This window comes from Mus caroli, unplaced genomic scaffold, assembly GCF_978045245.1.
Source record: "Mus caroli unplaced genomic scaffold, Mus_caroli_1 scaffold_1, whole genome shotgun sequence".
NCBI classification, from domain to species: domain Eukaryota; kingdom Metazoa; phylum Chordata; class Mammalia; order Rodentia; family Muridae; genus Mus; species Mus caroli.
Genome location: NW_028227256.1, coordinates 175,999,143 through 176,017,672, shown reverse-complemented (window position 1 = coordinate 176,017,672; position 18,530 = coordinate 175,999,143). Strand labels below are relative to the sequence as shown.

The window sequence follows — 18,530 nt, the reverse complement described above, 5'->3', positions numbered from 1 at the left end:
GATCAGAGTGAGTGCTTTTCATGTGAGGGCTGGGGAAGGGCTTGGTGATGGCAGCCTAAGTATCCCTTGCCTCAACAGCATGGGTGGGAGTCACTTCCAACTGCCATTCTCAAATTCTCCCCAGCCAGGGCACAAGAACTTCAGAGCACATCGAGGCTTATCTGGTTTCCATAAATAAAGGGCTCCCCAAGCCAGTGAAGAGGTGACTTCTAACAGTTTTTTTTTTTAAAGTGTTCCCTGTTTTGTTTCAATAGGAAAAGAAGCTGTTTGCTACTAAATTACCTGTCAGAAAGCATAACAAGTCATTAATCTTCCTTAGTATGGATTCCTGAAAAGTTAGAGCAAGAACAAGTTCAATACATGGGTAAACTTAGGGACAATTAAAAAAACAACAACCTGTCCCTCAGTATTACTGGCACTCTTTTTATAGGGAAGACCCTTAAGTTGTTCTTTAGCAGATCTGAGTCTATTAGGAAATTATGGTAGTAATTACGAGTGTCCCTGAGGTAAGAACAGCCTGGTTACAGTGAATCACTTTTTTTTTTTTTTAAGATTTATTTTGCTGGGCAGTGGTGGCGCACGCCTTTAATCCCAGCACTTGGGAGGCAGAGGCAGGTGGATTTCTGAGTTCAGGGCCAGCCTGGTCTACAGTGTGAGTTCCAGGACAGCCAGTGCTACATAGAGAAACCCTGTCTCGAAAAAAAAAAAAAAGAGATTTATTTATTTTATGTATGAGTACACTGCAGCTGTCTTTAGACATTCCAGCAGAGGGAATCAGATCCCATTACAGATGGTTGTGAGCTACCATGTGGTTGCTGGGAATTGAACTCAGGACCTCTGGAAGAGCAGTCAGTACTCTTAACCGCTGAGCCATCTCTCCAGCCCCAGTGGATCACTCTTATTTGGCAAAGAGTTGACAAACCTTGTTAGATTATAAAAGTACTATTCATTTACTTGATAACACTTAATTTTAGAGAAAAACTTAAAATTAGTGGAGGTAAAAACTGAGCTAGGTACAAAGGGCCAATGGAGGTGAAAGGCAAAGGTTCAGGTTGGAGGTGCAGCAGAGGTTAACGGGACATGAATGTAAGCACACAGGCTTAACCGCTGAAAGGAGGTGGGGAAAGCCTTCCAGTCAGCACACTTTGCCTCCATTCCCCAGAAATCTGGGCTGCTACTTGCTGCTTGTGCAGTCCTTGATAGCTAATGTGTTGGCTCAGGGACTGAGCACAAGAGTAATTATTGTCTGAGTAAGGGAAACCGTGAATACAAGACATGGCACAGAAGGGGCTGGCCACATTCCTGCAGAGCAGATCGAACTCTTGGATTGTACAAATAACCCCTTCCCAGCACAAAATACACAACAGTGTTGTCTCTTAGAGGTCAGAAAGAACTATAAAACATTTCTTATAAAAGTAGTTTTTAATAAATTGATGTATTTCAATGTTGTAACATGATAGTCCAATGCTATATCAAGGTAGCAAAAGTGAAGGTTCCTGGTGTTTTATAAACACTGTGAATGACAGTACACTTGCATTCAACTTCACAGAAATTCTCTTCAGATCCATGAAGATTCGTTGACAGCTGTCCCACTTGTTGACAGTGGAGATGTGTGTGAACAGACTGAGCAGACAATGAAAGTCTAACAATCAAGCTACACTCTCAAACCATACTGGCAAGAATAAGATGTAATGAAAGGATGGCTAACTGCTGAAAAACTAACTTTTAACATTAGTCATTTAAAAAGAAAACATAGCATACATCAAAGCTACAGTAAATATATAATGGAGCTATAAGACAACACATGGGTTAGAGCTGTGAAGCAGTGAACATGGTTCTATCTCACTTATGATGGAAGAAGCCATGGAAACAGAGTCCTGCAGCTGTCTGCAGTGCTTAATCTACACACACACACACACACACACACACACACACACACACACACACACACACACGGCTATCAATGGACTAACCCTGGAATTCCCTGCTCTGTAAGATGCTGGTGATGGTAGGTATGCTATTGCTGTGAAGCAGAGCAATAGTTGGCCGGAGTTCAGGCCTGGAGGTGCTCTAGGACAATCACCACTTTCTACAGCCCCACAAGTCACACTTCTAAAGCCAATGCCACCAATAAGGATTTAAAAAGCCCAAGCGTATTTAAAACAAGCACCAGAAACCAACTATCTAATCTATTACTGCTATTATGGTTCAAACACCTACCAGAAGAAACAGTTTCACTTGGTTACAACTACAAAATATGTAAACTCATGGAAATTCATGACTGGAGTTCTGACTTGTTTTTCTTATGAGTTCATGTTGAGAACTCACTGTTATCTTCTGAGGGCAAGAAAAGCAAAGCTAATGAATCCATTCTTAATCTGCACTGTGGAGAAGCTCGGTCTCACTAAAGAGATTTTCTTCCTTTCAACCTCAGGTACACTAAGTGCAAGGAATCTGTGTCCTGACTCTCAGGTGACCTGCACATGAGCTGTTTATTTCCTACAAGACTTTTACATTTCTTCAAACGTCAACTATCCCAGTCAGGCGTGAGAACAGCAAGTCACTTGTGTGCTGAGCTGCTGAAATGTGGGTAAGCACAGAGATGTACCTGGCTATTTACCCAGAAGTGTCTGAGGGGCCACTCCCTTGGGTCAAAACATTTATATCTCAATGGATTAGAAAACACCATGATCCACACTATTAATAAAACAACAACAACAACAAAAACCCAAGTCAACTGTACCAAGCATCTCTTTCTTACCAAGCTGGGCTGAGGGCTTGGGCTCTTGTGGTGACACCTCTTGGGGAGCATTAGTGTTTTGTCCTAAGTCTCATTTTCAGACCTGAACTAAGTCAACTCTTCATAAAGACCACATACTCTTGTCTTGCTGCACGGTTCCTGAAACAAATGCTCTCCTCACCCGGCACGGGGCACAGTAACTTGCAGCAGCTTTCTTCTCTGGAAACAGAACAGTCAAACGGGACAAAGTGACTTCATTTTCCTCAGGCCAGTGTTCAATAACTCAAGCTTTACTTTCCCTATAAAGAGGGTGTGCTTACGTTAAAAAGTATCAATCAAAATCAGCTCATGGAAAAATTAAAGATGAAATTTACTCAAAGACATGTATCCTCACACAGAGAATGTGACTCTCACACTAATCCCGTATCTAAAGCTGCAGTCAGTACCTTGGATGTTCCTATGTTGTATCCACTACTTACACAGGACACTCACTCTTAAGGCAGAACATTGATTGTGACATGTAATGATTGGTTCTACATCCAAGGGTCACCTGGGGTTGGACTCTAACAGATGACTTCCTTACTAAAGACTTATCTGTAGCACAACCTCATTCCCAAGAGTATGTTATGTAAGAGAGATACATTTGAGAACATAAAAAAATGAATTTAGGACACACAAAAGTATGATTTTTCAACAAGATATCAATGAAAATAGAATCTCTATTATGAGGTGCGACTACTCCCATCATGAACTAAGAAACTCCAATAAGCCATTTCTGATACGGTGTACACAAACTATTAAAGAATTACCTTTGGGGTGTGTTTTAGATTCTAGGTTTCAATGTCCAGTATAAAAGGTAGCCTGACTAGTTAAAAAGCAGTTTAGTGTCAGCTTGTACTGCTGCTCAGGAAGCTAGGTTAGGATACTTCCACCCCACCAAAATATCCTGTACAGGGAGGAGTTAGAATGTATTAAAATAAAAATGAAGCCCCTCTCCTAACACATGTGCAAAAACACTCATCAGTTATAAGAGTATCTTCCATGAAAACATCTTCATTAAAGAATCAGAGGCATCGAGCCAGGCAGATACAAGAGTACCACCCTGCTGAGGTGGGCATATCTGGGGTGAGACCAGCTGCTCCACGGGCACCTTGGGAAATGTGCTACTCAGAATGGGAAGAAGGGTGTGGAGAGGAACTGACCAGGACCCAAGCCCTCTGGCTGTGTGTGTGCTCCTTCATGTCAGGCCAGTTTGGATTCCTGTATCTGGGTGCCAACATTGGTAACAAAACAAATACAGATCTGCGGGACAGCTTGTAAGCAGCGATGAGGACTGCGGCTGTGGAAGCCTTTCCTGTGCCTACTACCTATGCTGTAGCTCTGGCAACTGTCAGGAAGTGTACAAAGATCATCTGCCTGATTTTTGAAGATGAGGATATTCTTCTTTCATGGTGGCAGAAGTCCATGCAAGATTTGTAAACAGTGGTACAAAATACTGTAAACGTAATTTAACAGAGCTCGTATAAAACAGAGGAAGTGAATCCAAATTTACAAGTGGGTTAAAAAGAAAAGAAAAGAGGGCAGCTTCATACAAAGTTCTCCCTCCTGCGCCAAGCTATTTTTCTTCTTTTTTGTTTTTTGTTTTTGATTACAAATATAATCCTGAGCTGAAAACTGGGATTTGGGGGAGAGCCATCTTTGCATACAAAATATCCAAAGGACATTTAACTCTATTTTTTTTTTTTTCTCTAGTGATACTCAACTGCCAGAGACAGTTCTGAAGGCGTGACTTCAGAGGTTTTATAGTTTAGTGTGACGCCCAGTTCTGGCACCAGCTGCAGCACTTGCCATGGCGCTGGATGCGGCTGCATCCTCTGCTTCTTCCAGTTCATCCTGGAGTTCTTGGCTGACACTAGACTGAAGTGCAGCAGGAGTGAGCCACTCCTTTGGCAGGCAACTCTGTAGAAAGGGTATACAGGAGCTGAAGTAGGCCAGCCGGTTGATCCAGCGAGGAATCTCTTTCCCACAAAGAATCTAAGGAGGACAGAGCTCTGTATTAGGAAGAAGAGATCAATGCTGATGGTACTATAAAAGGGAGGGGGAGGGGGAGGGGATGGCTGTAGAGAAAATATACTGCAGACCAGCTTGCCCTGAGAAGCAGTGTCTTAACTCAGGAGCCGGACACTACCAAGCCCCAATCCTTTCTTTCAGCCGTGTACTTTTTACATTTGTGAAGTCAAGCCAATTCCCCTTGGTTTCTGTCTGTCTTGGATCATTGAGCTACTTTGAAACATGTAAAATTACTTTTAAACAAACAGAAGGAAAGAGGCTTGCTAGTACAGATGTTATTAGAGTAGAGAAGCCTCATGCTGTTAGAAGAGTCAGTCTTTGCTATCTTCTTGTTAATTCTTTTCCCAGGTTCTTTCATACTTTCTTCCATTTCTACCACCCCACTTTCCCTTCAGCTGCACTCTGTCTTTGCTTTCAACCATGACCCATTTGTTTTAAGGAAGCTCATATGGTTCAGAAAGAAGAGTTGCCAAATGAAGACAAGCTCCATAATATCCCGACAGAAGAGGGACTATGGTCAGGACAAGGCATGGAGGCCTAGCTAGCCTTTGGCCTGAGGACTCTAGGGGGTACAAGTGGGTGTCAGCTGGAATTCTTCTTGGCTGATAATCTGCTGCATTTCTCTGCCCACTTCTTATTCTTACAGGTCCTTAGGACTGGGGAGTCTTGTCCCTCTTATTTCAGAGAGTGAGAGGCAGTTCAATTACAATGTTGACTTCACCCTCTTATCATACACACACACACACACACACAAATGGGCTCAACTGAATCCATGCTCCACTGCCACTTTGATGGTTTGTCTCTAGTCATACTAAAGATTATGATCATGCGATATGAAACTACTGTTTTTAAAATATTTGAAACTATTAGAGGTTTCAAAATTTCTTACTTTGGTTGTCAAAGAGGTAGTTGACATTTAAAAAGCTGGCAACTGTGCAACACTTTCCCTAAGATTCAGCAGCATTCCTTAATCCTTTTTCCCTTTTAGCTAAAAGGCAAATGAGATGGCTTCACTTATGGACAGGTAATGTGTTCTCTGGTTACTCAGCACCTATCAGATTCCCTAAAACTGAAGTGCGGACTACCATGTGGGTGCTGAGAATTGAACTTTGGTACCCTTGGAAGAGCAGCTTGTCATCTTAACTCCTAAGAGTTAAAAACTCTGGGTCAAATCCCATTAGTAGGGTATTTAGCATTGTAACCGGATTTTTAAAAAATGAAATAGACTATTAATAGTGAGGTAACTGTGATATTTATCATCTTCTGTGCATTTGTAAAAACAGGGTCATAACATTTTTTTTTTTTTACTATGGCTATCAGATAGTATTTAGTTTATACTGTGTGATGCATAATATTGTCAACTGGACCAACCACTAAACAGAAAGGTTTGTGAGGGATTATCTAGCAGGTTAGATCATTGAGGTGAGAAAACATACCCTCAATATATACAGCACCATTCATGTGCTGGAAAGCCAGACACTGCACAAAAAGGAGAAAGAAAACTCAGCACCAGGGTTTATCATTTTCTGCTTCTTGTCTGTACATGCAGGACAACTGTGGTCCAAGAAAGCAGGCTGCCTCCTGAGCTGGCAGCAGAACCTGGTAATATGATCCACATAAAACTGGTTCCTCAGGCATAAGATGTATAATTGTGTGGATCATGGTGTCTTATTCTATGGTTTCATAAAACTGACGAGGACAGGCAATGTATGGCAGGACAGAAGACCCTGAGAGGCCAACCTGTATGAAGCTCTGAAGGTGAACCCTAGTTTGCAGTAGAGACCCCAGTTAGTTGGAGATGCCAGAATCATGGCTGTTTGCTAAGGAAAGCTGCATGCATGAAGTGAGATAATATATGTGCGGAGGCAACAGAGCTGGGGAAGTGGAACTATTCAAGCCTTTAAGGTCACAAATGGGTCCAACAGGAACCCCAAATGGCAGAAATAGTGCTATGGAATTTGGTGTTTTCCTTAATGGTTTTTGGTCTTGCTTTGGTTCTGATCTTTTTTTTTTTGTTTTGTTTTGTTTTGTTTTGTTTTTTTCAAGACAGGGTTTCTCTGTGTAGCCCTGGCTGTCCTGGAACTCACTCTGTAGACCAGGTTGGCCTTGAACTCAAAAATTCTCCTGTCTCTGCCTCCCAAGTGTTGGGATTAAAGGCATGCACCACCATGCCAGGCTGGTTCTGATCATTTCTTGTTATGCTCCATTTTAAATTAGAATGCTTACTCTGAGCTGCTCCATTGTATGCTGTAAGTAGGCAACTTGATTTTATGTGAAAAGAGCTCACAGTTAAGAGATCAGAGTTACACTTTTAACAGTGTTGGAACTACTAAAGACTATATATAGGGACTTTTGAATTTGTACTTAATGCATTTTGTGTTATGAAATGCTGTGAGCTTCTTGAGACAAGGAATCTGAGTATCAATACAACAAGGAATAAACAAATGAAGATTAATATTGTAAACTTTATAAGACAAACAGAAGATAAGCAAACAGATAAACCTCTAGGCATGTCTTTGAGGGGTTGTTTAGGTTAGGTTACTGGGGTAGGAAGAACGCCCTCTCCCAATGTGGATAGCATAATTCATGAACTGGACTCTAGGATATTAAAAGAAAGGAGAAAGTGAGCCGAGCACCAGGGTGCACTTCTCGCTCCTTTACTATGGATGTAATCAGTAGCCCCAGGTTCCGGCTGCCATGCATCCCCTGCCAGGAGGGACTTGCACTTGAACTAAACTATAAATCAAAATAAATTCTAATTTCATTTACTGGTTGAATGATTGATTGACAGAGTCTCTCTACATAGTCTTGGCTAGCCTGGAACTCACTATATAGACCAGGCTCGCCTCAAACTCACAGAGATCTGCCTGCCTATGCCTTCTGAAGCCAGCAGTAAGAAATTATATACTGCGGCTGAATGACCTCTAGGATGTAAACGGCCCCCTTATCTGGGGTTTTATGGTTGTAGTTTCAGTTCTAATTTGTCAACTTTGGCCCAAAGAATGCTTTTAAGAGGGGTTGCATCATGCTGGGCCTGGTGGCACATGCCTTTAATCCCAATATTGGGAGGGAGAGGCAGAGACAGGCAGATCTCTGTGAGTTCAAAGCCACCCTGTCAAAAAACAAAACAAAACAAAAAACAACCAAAAAAGGACAGAAGACAATGACTCTATCTGTATAACTACCTGTATAGCATTATGATGTTGTTTTGTTGTTGTTAAATTGCATTGCAGATGTTTATGTGTAATGGTTTGAATGAGAAATGTTCCTTATAGTCTTGAGCACTTGAATACTTAGTCCTATTGGTGGTAGTGTTTAGCAAGGCTCAGGAGGTGTGGCCTTCTGGAGGAACTATGCCATAAGGGGTGCGTTTAGAGCTACTACCTACTCCCATTGGGAGCTACCTACTCCCAATGTGCTTTTTCCCTGCTTGGAGCTTGTGGTTCAAGATGTGAGCTTATAGCATCCAGTTCCAGTCATCATGCCTGCTTCTTGCTGCCATGTTTCCCTACCACAACGGACTCTTACTCTCTGGAACCGTAAGCCAAATAAACCCTTCCTTCTAAGCTTCCACAATCATTGTGTTTTATCACACCAACAGAAAAGAAACTAAAACATCACGGATACAAAAATTACAATAAAAGCCAGGTATGATAGATGACTTTTAATCCCAGCACTCAGGAGGCAGAGGCAGACAGATCTCTGACTTCGAGGCCATCCTGTTCTACAGAGAAAGTTCCAGGACAAACAGGGCTACACAGAGAAACTGTTGAAAAACTGAAAAAAAAAAAAAAAAAAGTTTCATTTTGTTATGGTTTGAATCTTAAACATTCCCCCAAGGTTCGTGTACTAAGTGCAGTTGCTAGGCCATTACTGAACTTAGAAGTGAGGTTGTGGGTGGTAGGGATGCCTTTTGGCAGATCCTTCCTCTTTCTTGGTGGCTTTCCACTATGAATAGAAATGTCTTTTCCTCATGTATCTGCCACAGTCATAGAATGCTAGCATAGGATGCAATCAAATGAATAAGGGGCAGTTATCTGTAGTCACTCTTCCTACTACAAAAGAATGACCAGAATCGCTACTTCAACTCAGCTGACTCTACGAACTGCCAACTCTGGAAAGATCAGCCACACTAGATAAAAAAATACAGTAATTTTACGCACGAAAAATTAGGGGGAAAACACCAAGGTTGAATAAAGTGATACAGAAAGCATACCAGGAAAGTGTTACGTGAAGGGCTTCAAGAATGAAATTGAGCTGGGCTGTGGGGGTGCACACCTTTAATCCCAGCATGAGAGAGGCAGGCACAGGCGGATCTCTGTGAATTCAAGGCCAGCCTGGTCTACAGAGTGAATTCCTGAACAACCAGAACTACACAGAGAAACCCTGTCTTAAAAAAATAAAAACAGAAAAACAAAAAAAAAAAACAAACCAAAACAAAAAAAACCACCCCAACCAAACAAAGAAACTAAATTTACCTCTGATAAAGCTGAAGAAAAGTGATTGCAGTTTTTGTGCATCAGATGGTAGGCGTTGCCCTTATACTCTTTCCCCAGCTCTTCTACAATTTTCTCTATATCATCTTCTAGAAAGTCCGTACTCCCTAAAACAACAGCTTCTCTTAAAGAACAACCACAAAAAAAAAAAAAAAAATCCAAAATAAACAAAACAAAGCTGTGTGAGTTTTGCTCATATATTTTATTTATAATAAGCATAATTAAACACTTGCTTACTTAAAAATTTCAATGATTTTAGTTTCTATTTTGCTTTATGAAACATATTATTAGAGAATCATATTCAAAGCTAAAAATATCCCTGCTAAATACTGGGGTTAGCCATATTTTTCATGAAAAAAATCTTTGGCAGTAATTGTTCTTGTGCTGCAGTGAGACAGACCACATTTTAAAACATCATTCAAAACATCAAATTAAACACTTTAATATATTTCCTGGAAAATATAGCAGACATTACTCAATAAAAGGCAGAATTTTAGATATAAGCTAGTTGCAAACAAATCTAAAAATTATTAGAAAATCATTTTATTTAGCACAGTTTGTACCATTTTATCTGGCATTATTATATACAAATGTTTTAATTCAGTGCCGAGTTTTGAGAGCTATGCACTCAGAAGTGTTGTAGCCCTATTCTGAATTTATTATCTGTTTTATACTGGGCAAATTCACTAGTATAGACCCAGAAGTTCCTTTAAAGTTTCCTGAAATGAAGACTCTAAACATCATTTTAGATGTAACAATTAAGGAATAAGAAGATTGACTGAGAGAGGGAAAGGCCCAGGACACCTTGTTGGTTCAGGGTTTCCACGGCACTGATGCTATTGATAGCAGTTTCCAGGATAAACAGTTCAGTTATTTTGAATTTACAAGTGTTTCTTTCATTGGGGAAATAGATTTTTTAGGTCATAATAAAAATTCCACCTTGTCCATTCTCTCTCTGAAATAGGGAGCCTAGGCAGAAGATCATTAGGCAAGGGGTTTCCTAAGGCAGAATGTAAGCGAGACAAAGACAACTATATTTGAAAAGCAGACAAAAAACAACTTAGAGATCCTGAACAAAAGTAAGACAAGCTTTTTCAGACATTATTTGATTTTCCATTTTTATATAACTCAGTTCAATTTAATTTAAAAACAAAGTATCAGTCATTAAACCAAATTTAAGATTATTTAATTTTCTAATTTTTTAAAACGATTTATTTATTTTTATATATGTTGAGTATATTGGTGCTGTCTTCAGACACCCCAGACGAGGGCATCAGATCCCATGACAGATGGTTATAAGCGACCATGTGGTTACTGGGAATTGACCTCTGGTAGAGCAGTTAATGCTTTTAACCTCTGAGCCATCTTTTCAGCCCAATTTTCTAAATTTTTATTTTTTATTTTTATTTTTTTTGGTTTTTTGAGACAGGGTTTTTCTGTATAGCCCTGGGTGTCCTAGAACTCACTTTGTAGACCAGGATGAATTCTTTATACCCCAAACAAGCTCTGCCGCCTACTACAGTGTAATAGAAATTACCCTCCCTACTTACTTAAATTTAAATGTTTCTCCTAGCTCAGAAGCATTTCCTGGGGAAATTTCAAATATTCCAGAAAAAGGATAAGGATGGCCACCATAAGCAAACTCTGAAAAGATACAAGGCAAAATTTTTAGTATGTATTGCATAAAATGTAATCAGAATGCTAAATCAGCCTTAAAATACTACAAAAATAATATAACGAATATTTTTCAGCATATACAGTGCTTTTTGCAAAGTCCTATTTATGTATGACTCATACAGACTCATACAGATTATTTGTTTTTTTTCTTTTTAAAAAACTTTATTTAATGAATTAGTGCTCTGCTGCATATACATCTGCCTGCCTGAAGAGGGCATCATATCATATTTTAAAGTTATTATGTATACAGTGTTCTGCCTGAATGTATGCCTGCAGGCCAGAAGAGGGCACCAGATCTCATTATAGATGGTTGTGAGCCACCATGTGGTTGCTGGGAAATGAACTCATGGCCTCTAGAAGAGCAGCCAGTGCTCTTAACTGCTGAGCCATCTCACCAGCCCCAGATTATCTGTCTTTAAAATGCTAACACTTATAGACACTTCAAAATGCGTGTGACTGCTCTGTATACTGCTCTGAGCCTACATTGGCAGGAGAATGACCAGCTCAAAAGTGATTTTTCTCTGTGGTGCCATCATACCAGGAGGCCAGCAGCTCAGTACCTGGCCACTATACTTACTGGAGAAACTGAGATGAGTGTTGTTTTGTTTTTGGTGTGCTCTGCATTGGGCTGCATGCATCTACCCAACCTGGAAGACTAGGATGTACACTGAGTTAGAAGTGAAAACACTATTGCACCAAGCATGGTGTGTATGTCTGTATTCTTAGCTCTCAGGAGGCAGGAAGATCCTTGAGTTCTAGGCTAGACTGGGCGACTCCTAGTGAGTTCCAGGCAAGTCTGAACTATATATATAAACCAGGACTCTGTCTGAAACAAAATAAACATCAAACCTGAAACACAGTAAGATGCCAACTACTATTACACAGCCACCCCCATATTCCTCACAGCAAGTCCTATACTAGGAGGGCACTATCTGTACGTTCTCCTAATACAGGTACTTATGGCTAAATAAATACATGTACTTATATGGACATCCACAACATAAATGCAGATAGTTTCAAATCAGGAAAGAACCAAAATTTTTGGCTTCAATTCTGGTATCTCATTTAGATATTAAGTATTAAAATCTTAGTAGAATAAGCAATTCCACATAAATGCTTAAATTAACCCTATCATTTAAGGTTTACTAAATAACTAGACATGTTGGTACATGCCTATAACTTCAGTGCTAGAGAAGTGGAGGCAGGAGGATTACTAAAGCTTGAAGACAGTTTGGTCTACAATGTGAGTTTCAGATGGGTCAGAGCTACATAGCAAGATTGTCTCAAAATACTTAAAATAAATGGATAGATTTGTTAAATATATAGTCTTAAGTTTTAAGACAAAACATAGGAAAGAACAAGGTAGATGAAGTTTAGTTTTTCTCATTTAAATTTTACTTGAATATGTGTGTGTGTGTGTGTATATCTAGATGTATATGCCACTGGGTATGTGCTGATACCTGCAGAGGCCAGAAGAAGATAATGGGTAACCTGGAGCTAGAGTCCCAGTTAGTTACTAACAGTAGTCCTCCATCTCCACACTCAAGAAAGCAGAGCTCTGGTTTTCTGGAATAGCAGGAAGTACTCTTTTTTTTTTTCTTCAGTTTTTCGAGACAGGGTTTCTCTGTATAGTCCTGGCTGTCCTAGAACTCACTCTGTAGTCCAGGCTGGCTTCAAACTCAGAAATCCATCTGCCTCTGCCTCCCAAGTGCTGGGATTAAAGGCGTGTGCCACAGCAGGAAGTACTCTTAACCATGATGCTTGACGCTTAACTTGTCATTCACACATTCTGTAGACATTTTTAAAAAATGATGCAGATTAGGGTGCTTAGTGCTTAATTTTGAAATATAAACTACTTTTTCTCTTCTTTCTTTTTTTTCTTCTTTTTGGGTTTTTCGAGACAGGGTTTCTCTGTGTAGCCCTGGCTATTCTGGAACTCACTTTGTAGACCAGGCTGGCTTCAAACTCAGAAATTCACCTGTCTCTGCCTCCCAAGTGCTGGGATTAAAGGTGTGCATCACTACTGCCTGGCTACTTTTTCTTTTTAAAGAAAGGATTTGGTTAGGTACCCTAAGATGACCTGATTAACTATGTAGCCCAGGCCAGCTTTGAACTTGTAGTTCTCCAGTCTCTGCTCCCTAAATGCTGAGATTTTAGGTATCCACTTGTATGCCTGCTTTAAATTTTATCTATTTGGTCTTCAGGTAGAAATTCATTCTGGCCTCAAACCCACAATCTTATTTTCGTTTCCTAAATGCTGGGATATAAACACATAATATACCAACCACTACACCCTGTTTCTCTTTAAGATCAGTAAATTTTGCTATATAATTTTTAATTAAAATATTGTATATACTAAAATTGTATTTGGCAAGAATCATTGTTTTTGTTTTTTGTAGACAGGGTTTCTCTGTGTAGCCTTGGCTATCCTTAACTTAAGAGCTCTGCCTGCCTGTAACTTCCAAGTGCTGGAACTAAAGGAGTGCACCCCCATCATCTGGCTTCATACTTGCATGTTTAACTTCTTAAAGTATAGTAATGGAAGAAAGAAGTCCTTTTACTTATGTTTATTTACTTTTGTACAAGAGACAATTATTTCTCTGAGGTTTCATGAACATGTTTTGAATCATGTTTTTGTTTTAAATTATTTTATGAGACGAATATAGGTATAGAGCAGTGAACTGTGTAAGAACATTAGAGTTCAAATCCTACTTCTGTTAGTTATTATCAGTATGAATGGTGGCAAGTTAGAACCTCAATTTCTTTTTATAAAAAAAGCCACATTCTCTTTACCTTACAGCATGATCACATGGTTGCAAAGTTCACAGCACTATGGAAACCATAACATACTATTTAGATTTAACCAAAAAGGAGTCACACATCTTAGGCAAAGGCTAGACAGGAAACCTACAGCCTATAATCCCATCTACTGTAATATTCTAATCACTGAAGATTTCAGCTGAAGCCCCTCATTGTTTCTTAGGGGTAATGAGCATTCCCATTTCAAATAAAGTAAAACCTAATGACAAGTCTTTATAGCCAAGACTGAATATGCCAAACTGCATCTGGAAGCAACAACAACAACAACAACAACAACAACAGAAATAGACAGGGGCTAGGGACATATCCCAAGGGCACAACACCTGCTTTGGCAAGTGTGAGTTCCTGGCTTCAACGGTCAGCACCTCCCCACTCCTACACAAAGGCAGCAGAAACAGGACACTGAAACATTTACTTAAGTGGAGTTTTTCTTTAAATTTAGTGAACAGGTAGGTAGGCCATTTAGCCTGGGTAAACTAGATAATGTATTTTAGGTTACAAAGACTATCTAGTTCAAAGACTACCAAGTACAGGACCTCCTGCTAAAGGGCAAGCTTATAATTCACAATGATATATCAGTATAACTCTGAGAAAAATGCTAGATATTACTGAACACAAGATTTTCTCAGCAATGTCTTAGACTTTATTGATGCTCACAGGCCTGCCAAATCCAACATTCTACTGAAACTCCCTCAGAAAATGGTATTTCAAATTTGACACTTCTACTAACTAAAACGATTCTTTTTGTTACATAGTTTTTCAAAGTGTCCACGTTTCTTAGAAACTCTTATACATAGTAAAGAAAACAATCATGCTTTAACAACTTCATAAACAACGGCTTCTCTGTTTTTTGTTTTGGAGAGGGTCTTACTGAGAAGCTCTTGCTGTCCTGGAACTCACTCTGTATACTAGGCTGGCTTCAAACTCACAGGAATCTCTCTGCCTCTGCTTCCTGAATACTGGGATTAAGTGTGTGCCACCAGAGCTGGTTAAGAAAATGTCTTATAAGACATAGTAATTAGAAAAAAAGATAATGGAACAAATGTATGCTACCACAGACAGTTTTTGAAACAGTATAAACAAATGGGGGAGTTTTATTCTACTTTCTACAACATATGTAAGTTACTTAAAAGAAGAGAGACAAAAAGACCTAACATCATGATTCTGTATTTTTTTTAAGCTGGCAGAATCCTCAGAAAACATATTTAAGCTATGTGTACACATACCTCTGCCATATACTTCAATTCCAGAATGAAAAACTCCAATTCCAATAGATGAGGTGTATTCATTCATCCAGTACTAAAGAGAGAAAAAACAACTTTAGAATATCATCATTTATAGCCTAACTCTACAGGAAAGGACGAGTATAAATCCAAGTCTTGGTTTTTTCCTTTCCAATGCTGCAACTGTACCAAGAGCAGCAGCCTACCTAGTCTATTCTCCCACATCTAACTTGGAAGGCTTTCCTGTGTATAGACAAAGGTTTCATTTTACTTAGGGCTTAGCACATAATGAATAAAATTTAAATGAAACGAAATCTAAATTTCAGTCAGGTTGATAACAAGATTGACATAAAAGTGCCACTAGTGATCAAAACAGCACACACAGAGCCCCAGAGCATGATGTGGCATGCCTTTGATCCCTGCTTCAGTCAGGTGATCTCTATCAGTTCCAGGTCAGTCAGGTCTTTATAGTGAGTTCCAGATTAGTCAGAGCTAAAAAGTGAGACGCTATCTCACAAACCAAACCAAATCAAACAACCCAAACAAACAAACAAAAAGTACCACATAAAGACACAAACATCTGGTTTTTTGTCTAATTTTCTTCTGCCCTAAACTTTTTCTTTCATACTTTAGGGAGTTCTCTGAAGGTAGGATACTTTATTCTTTGTAAAAATTTATGGCTTTTATTCTATCCAATTCAGCCTAAAAATCGAAACTAGGAACAAGCATTATGAAGCATTGAGAACACTAGGAAGGTAGGAACAACCTTCCTACAATCAGCATAAAGACAAACTTCCTAAGGAGGTAGGTACTATATGAAATGGTACAAATAAAATTTTCTCAGATACAAAGATTGGATTGGTAGGGAGGGAAAATGAGAATTAAACAACTAAGAACATGGAAGAGGAGAGCATGACTATGACAGGGGTTAAGAGTGTGGGCTAGAGAGGCTTGAATCTAGAGGGAGGTAAATGAGTTATCAGCACATTAAACAAACACCTAGGCAACAAATCTAGAGTGTTAAAAATCTATTGGACCCCTCCCAGATTAGACTGATGATGTGCCTTTAATATTGCATGTGATATATACCTCTTTATGTATGTGTACCTATGAACATGCACACATGCCAAGGTCAGGCATCAACATTAAGTCTTTCTCAATTGCTTCTCCATTGTATTTTGTTTTACTCTATTCTATTGTAAGACAGGATCTCTCACTCATTCTGGAGTCTACTGACTGGCTGGACTGGTTGGTCAGCAAGCTCTGGAGATCTGCTTGTTTCTTCTACCCTCTTGGCACTGGAGTCAAAGACATCAAAATACCCAGCTTTTTATTTGGGGGCTGGGGATTTTAATTCAGGCCCTCATGCTGTGCAGCAAGCACTTTACCCTCTGAGCTACCATGCTGGCTACTTTTAGGTAATTTGACACAAGCTAGAGTCACCAGAGAGAAATGATGGAGCTTCAATTAAAAAAAAAAAAAAAGCTTCAATAGGCTGTAGGTAGGCCTGTAGAGCATTTTTTATTTAGTAATTGATGTGGGAGAGTCCAGCCCTTTGAGGGTGGTACTACCCTTGGCTTAGAGATCCTACATTATATAAGAAAGTAGGCTGAGCAAGCTATGATGAACAAGCCAGTAAACATACCCCCCCCCCCCACCCCCCAGCTTTTATATCATCTCCTGCCTCTAGGTTCCTGACCTGTTTGAGTTTCTGTCCTGGCTTGCTTCATTGATGAACTATAACGTGGAAGTGTAAGGCAAATAAACCATTTTCTCCCCAACTTGCTTTTAGGTCATGATGTTTCATCACAGTAACAGAAATCCTAACCAGGACAAATATTGATACCAGGGTAGTGGGGCATTGCTGTGATCTCGCTATGCTGTTTTGGGGAGGATTATGTAAGGACTTTGGCATTTGGGGCTAGAAGAGCCATTGAGCATGCAGAGCTGTAGTGGGCTGTTCTATTGGAGCTTTGAGATAAGAACATTGAGAGGAGTGCAGAAGATGGAAGCATGGCTTGTGAAGTTTCAGAGGGAAGCAAAGATTCTCCCCGGCCATTTGTGGGAAGAATCTGTGGTGTCTGGTCAGCTGGAGTTGAAGAATCTCAGCTGTGATTGACAAAAGACTAGGATTACTAAAGTAAAACCTTTGCTTTACTGGGACAATTGATGCTTCTCAACTGGGGCTGAGAACTTAGCAGTGATTAGGAAGAAAGCAGCATCACTGAGCTGATGTCTTCTGGAGAGTTTCCAGAGTCAGCATGCACACAGAAGCTGTATTCCAGAGGCAGCCAAGGTTGTATCTCGCACTGGCAGCTAGACCTGGCAGTCTAAGAGTCACCCAGGTGGTACTGGTTTTAAAGGCATGAAGGGGTCATGAAGAGCAGCTGAGGCTTGGCACTGGGATTGACCAGGGGAGTCCATTGGTGGACTGCAGTGGCAGTTGAAGCCCCAGGATTAAAGGGGTCATAGAGAGCAGTTGAGACTTAGCATCATGAAGAAAGCCTAGAAGACTATTGGTAAAAGTGCAGCCCACTTGCAGCAGAAGAGTCCAGCATTCTGGAGACACCAGTGCCATGGGACGACAACCAAGAGCAACAGCAGTGGTGGAGTGGAGCTGGTCTGAACGTAGAAGACAGGCTGGGTGTGCTGCTAAGGGAGCCAGAGAAATGACCCAAGCCTTCTGAAGAGACTCAGAAGATAACTGGACACTGAGCAATGTACACTTCTGCAGTTTGATATTGTTTTGTTCAGACTGTAACTGTGCCCTGGTTCTTCCTGCTTGACGTAAGAAATTAATTTTTTTTAAATTTGTCAGGAGGCCACAGTTGAGAGACCTTGAATTTTATTTATTTATTTATTTGTTTGTTTGTTTGTTTTTTCGAGACAGGGTTTCTCTGTGTAGCCCTGGCTGTCCTGGAACTCACTTTGTAGACCAGGCTGGCCTCGAACTCAGAAATCCGCCTGCCTCTGCCTCCTGAGTGCTGGGATTAAAGGTGTGCGCTACCACGCCCGGCTTGAGACTTTGAATTTTAAAAGGGACTTGGCTAATTTTAAGGGACTATACTTTTAGTTGTTTGAATTTTTAAAGACTGTAGAACTTTAAAACTTTACAGTATTTTATATTGTGACAGTCCTATTATTGTGAGGTCTTGGGGATGAATAAGAAAGGAAAGGTTGCCAGGCAGCAGTGTCCAGCCTGGTCTACAGAGTGAGTTTCAGGACAGCCAGGGCTACACAGAGAAGCCCTGCTCTCTATGACCCCTTTAATCCTGGGGCTTCAACTGCTACTGCAGTCCACCAATGGACTCCCCTGGCCTCTCACAGTGCTAAGCCTTAGCTGCTCTTCATGACCCCTTCATGCCTTTAAAACCAGTACCACCTGGGTGACTCTTAAACTTAAAAACCTTAAAAACCTTAAAAAACAAAAAAACCAACCCCTCCCCCCAAAAGGGTCAGTTGTGTTGGTTACTTTTATGTCAACTTGACATTAGTTTGGAGAGA

At 40.2% G+C, this 18,530-nt stretch overlaps 1 protein-coding gene across 4 annotated transcripts in view; it reads right to left on the bottom strand.

Moving 5' to 3' along the window:
- Positions 1–1,403: 1,403 nt before the first annotated feature.
- Desi2 (desumoylating isopeptidase 2) overlaps positions 1,404–18,530 on the bottom strand; it is a 50,058-nt gene continuing 32,931 nt past the window's right edge. For 2 of the 4 annotated variants that reach the window (XM_085843336.1, XM_021167083.3), the window contains 4 exons: positions 15,030–15,102; positions 10,857–10,950; positions 9,289–9,430; positions 1,404–4,774 (listed from right to left, as the gene is read on the bottom strand). In XM_085843336.1, the coding sequence (XP_085699462.1) occupies positions 4,541–4,774; positions 9,289–9,430; positions 10,857–10,950; positions 15,030–15,096 (537 nt within the window). In that variant the 5' untranslated portion in view covers positions 15,097–15,102 and the 3' untranslated portion in view covers positions 1,404–4,540. The remainder of the gene's footprint in view (positions 4,775–9,288; positions 9,431–10,856; positions 10,951–15,029; positions 15,103–18,530) is intronic. The other 2 variants (XM_029476481.2, XM_029476484.2) reach the window with 2 other exon arrangements.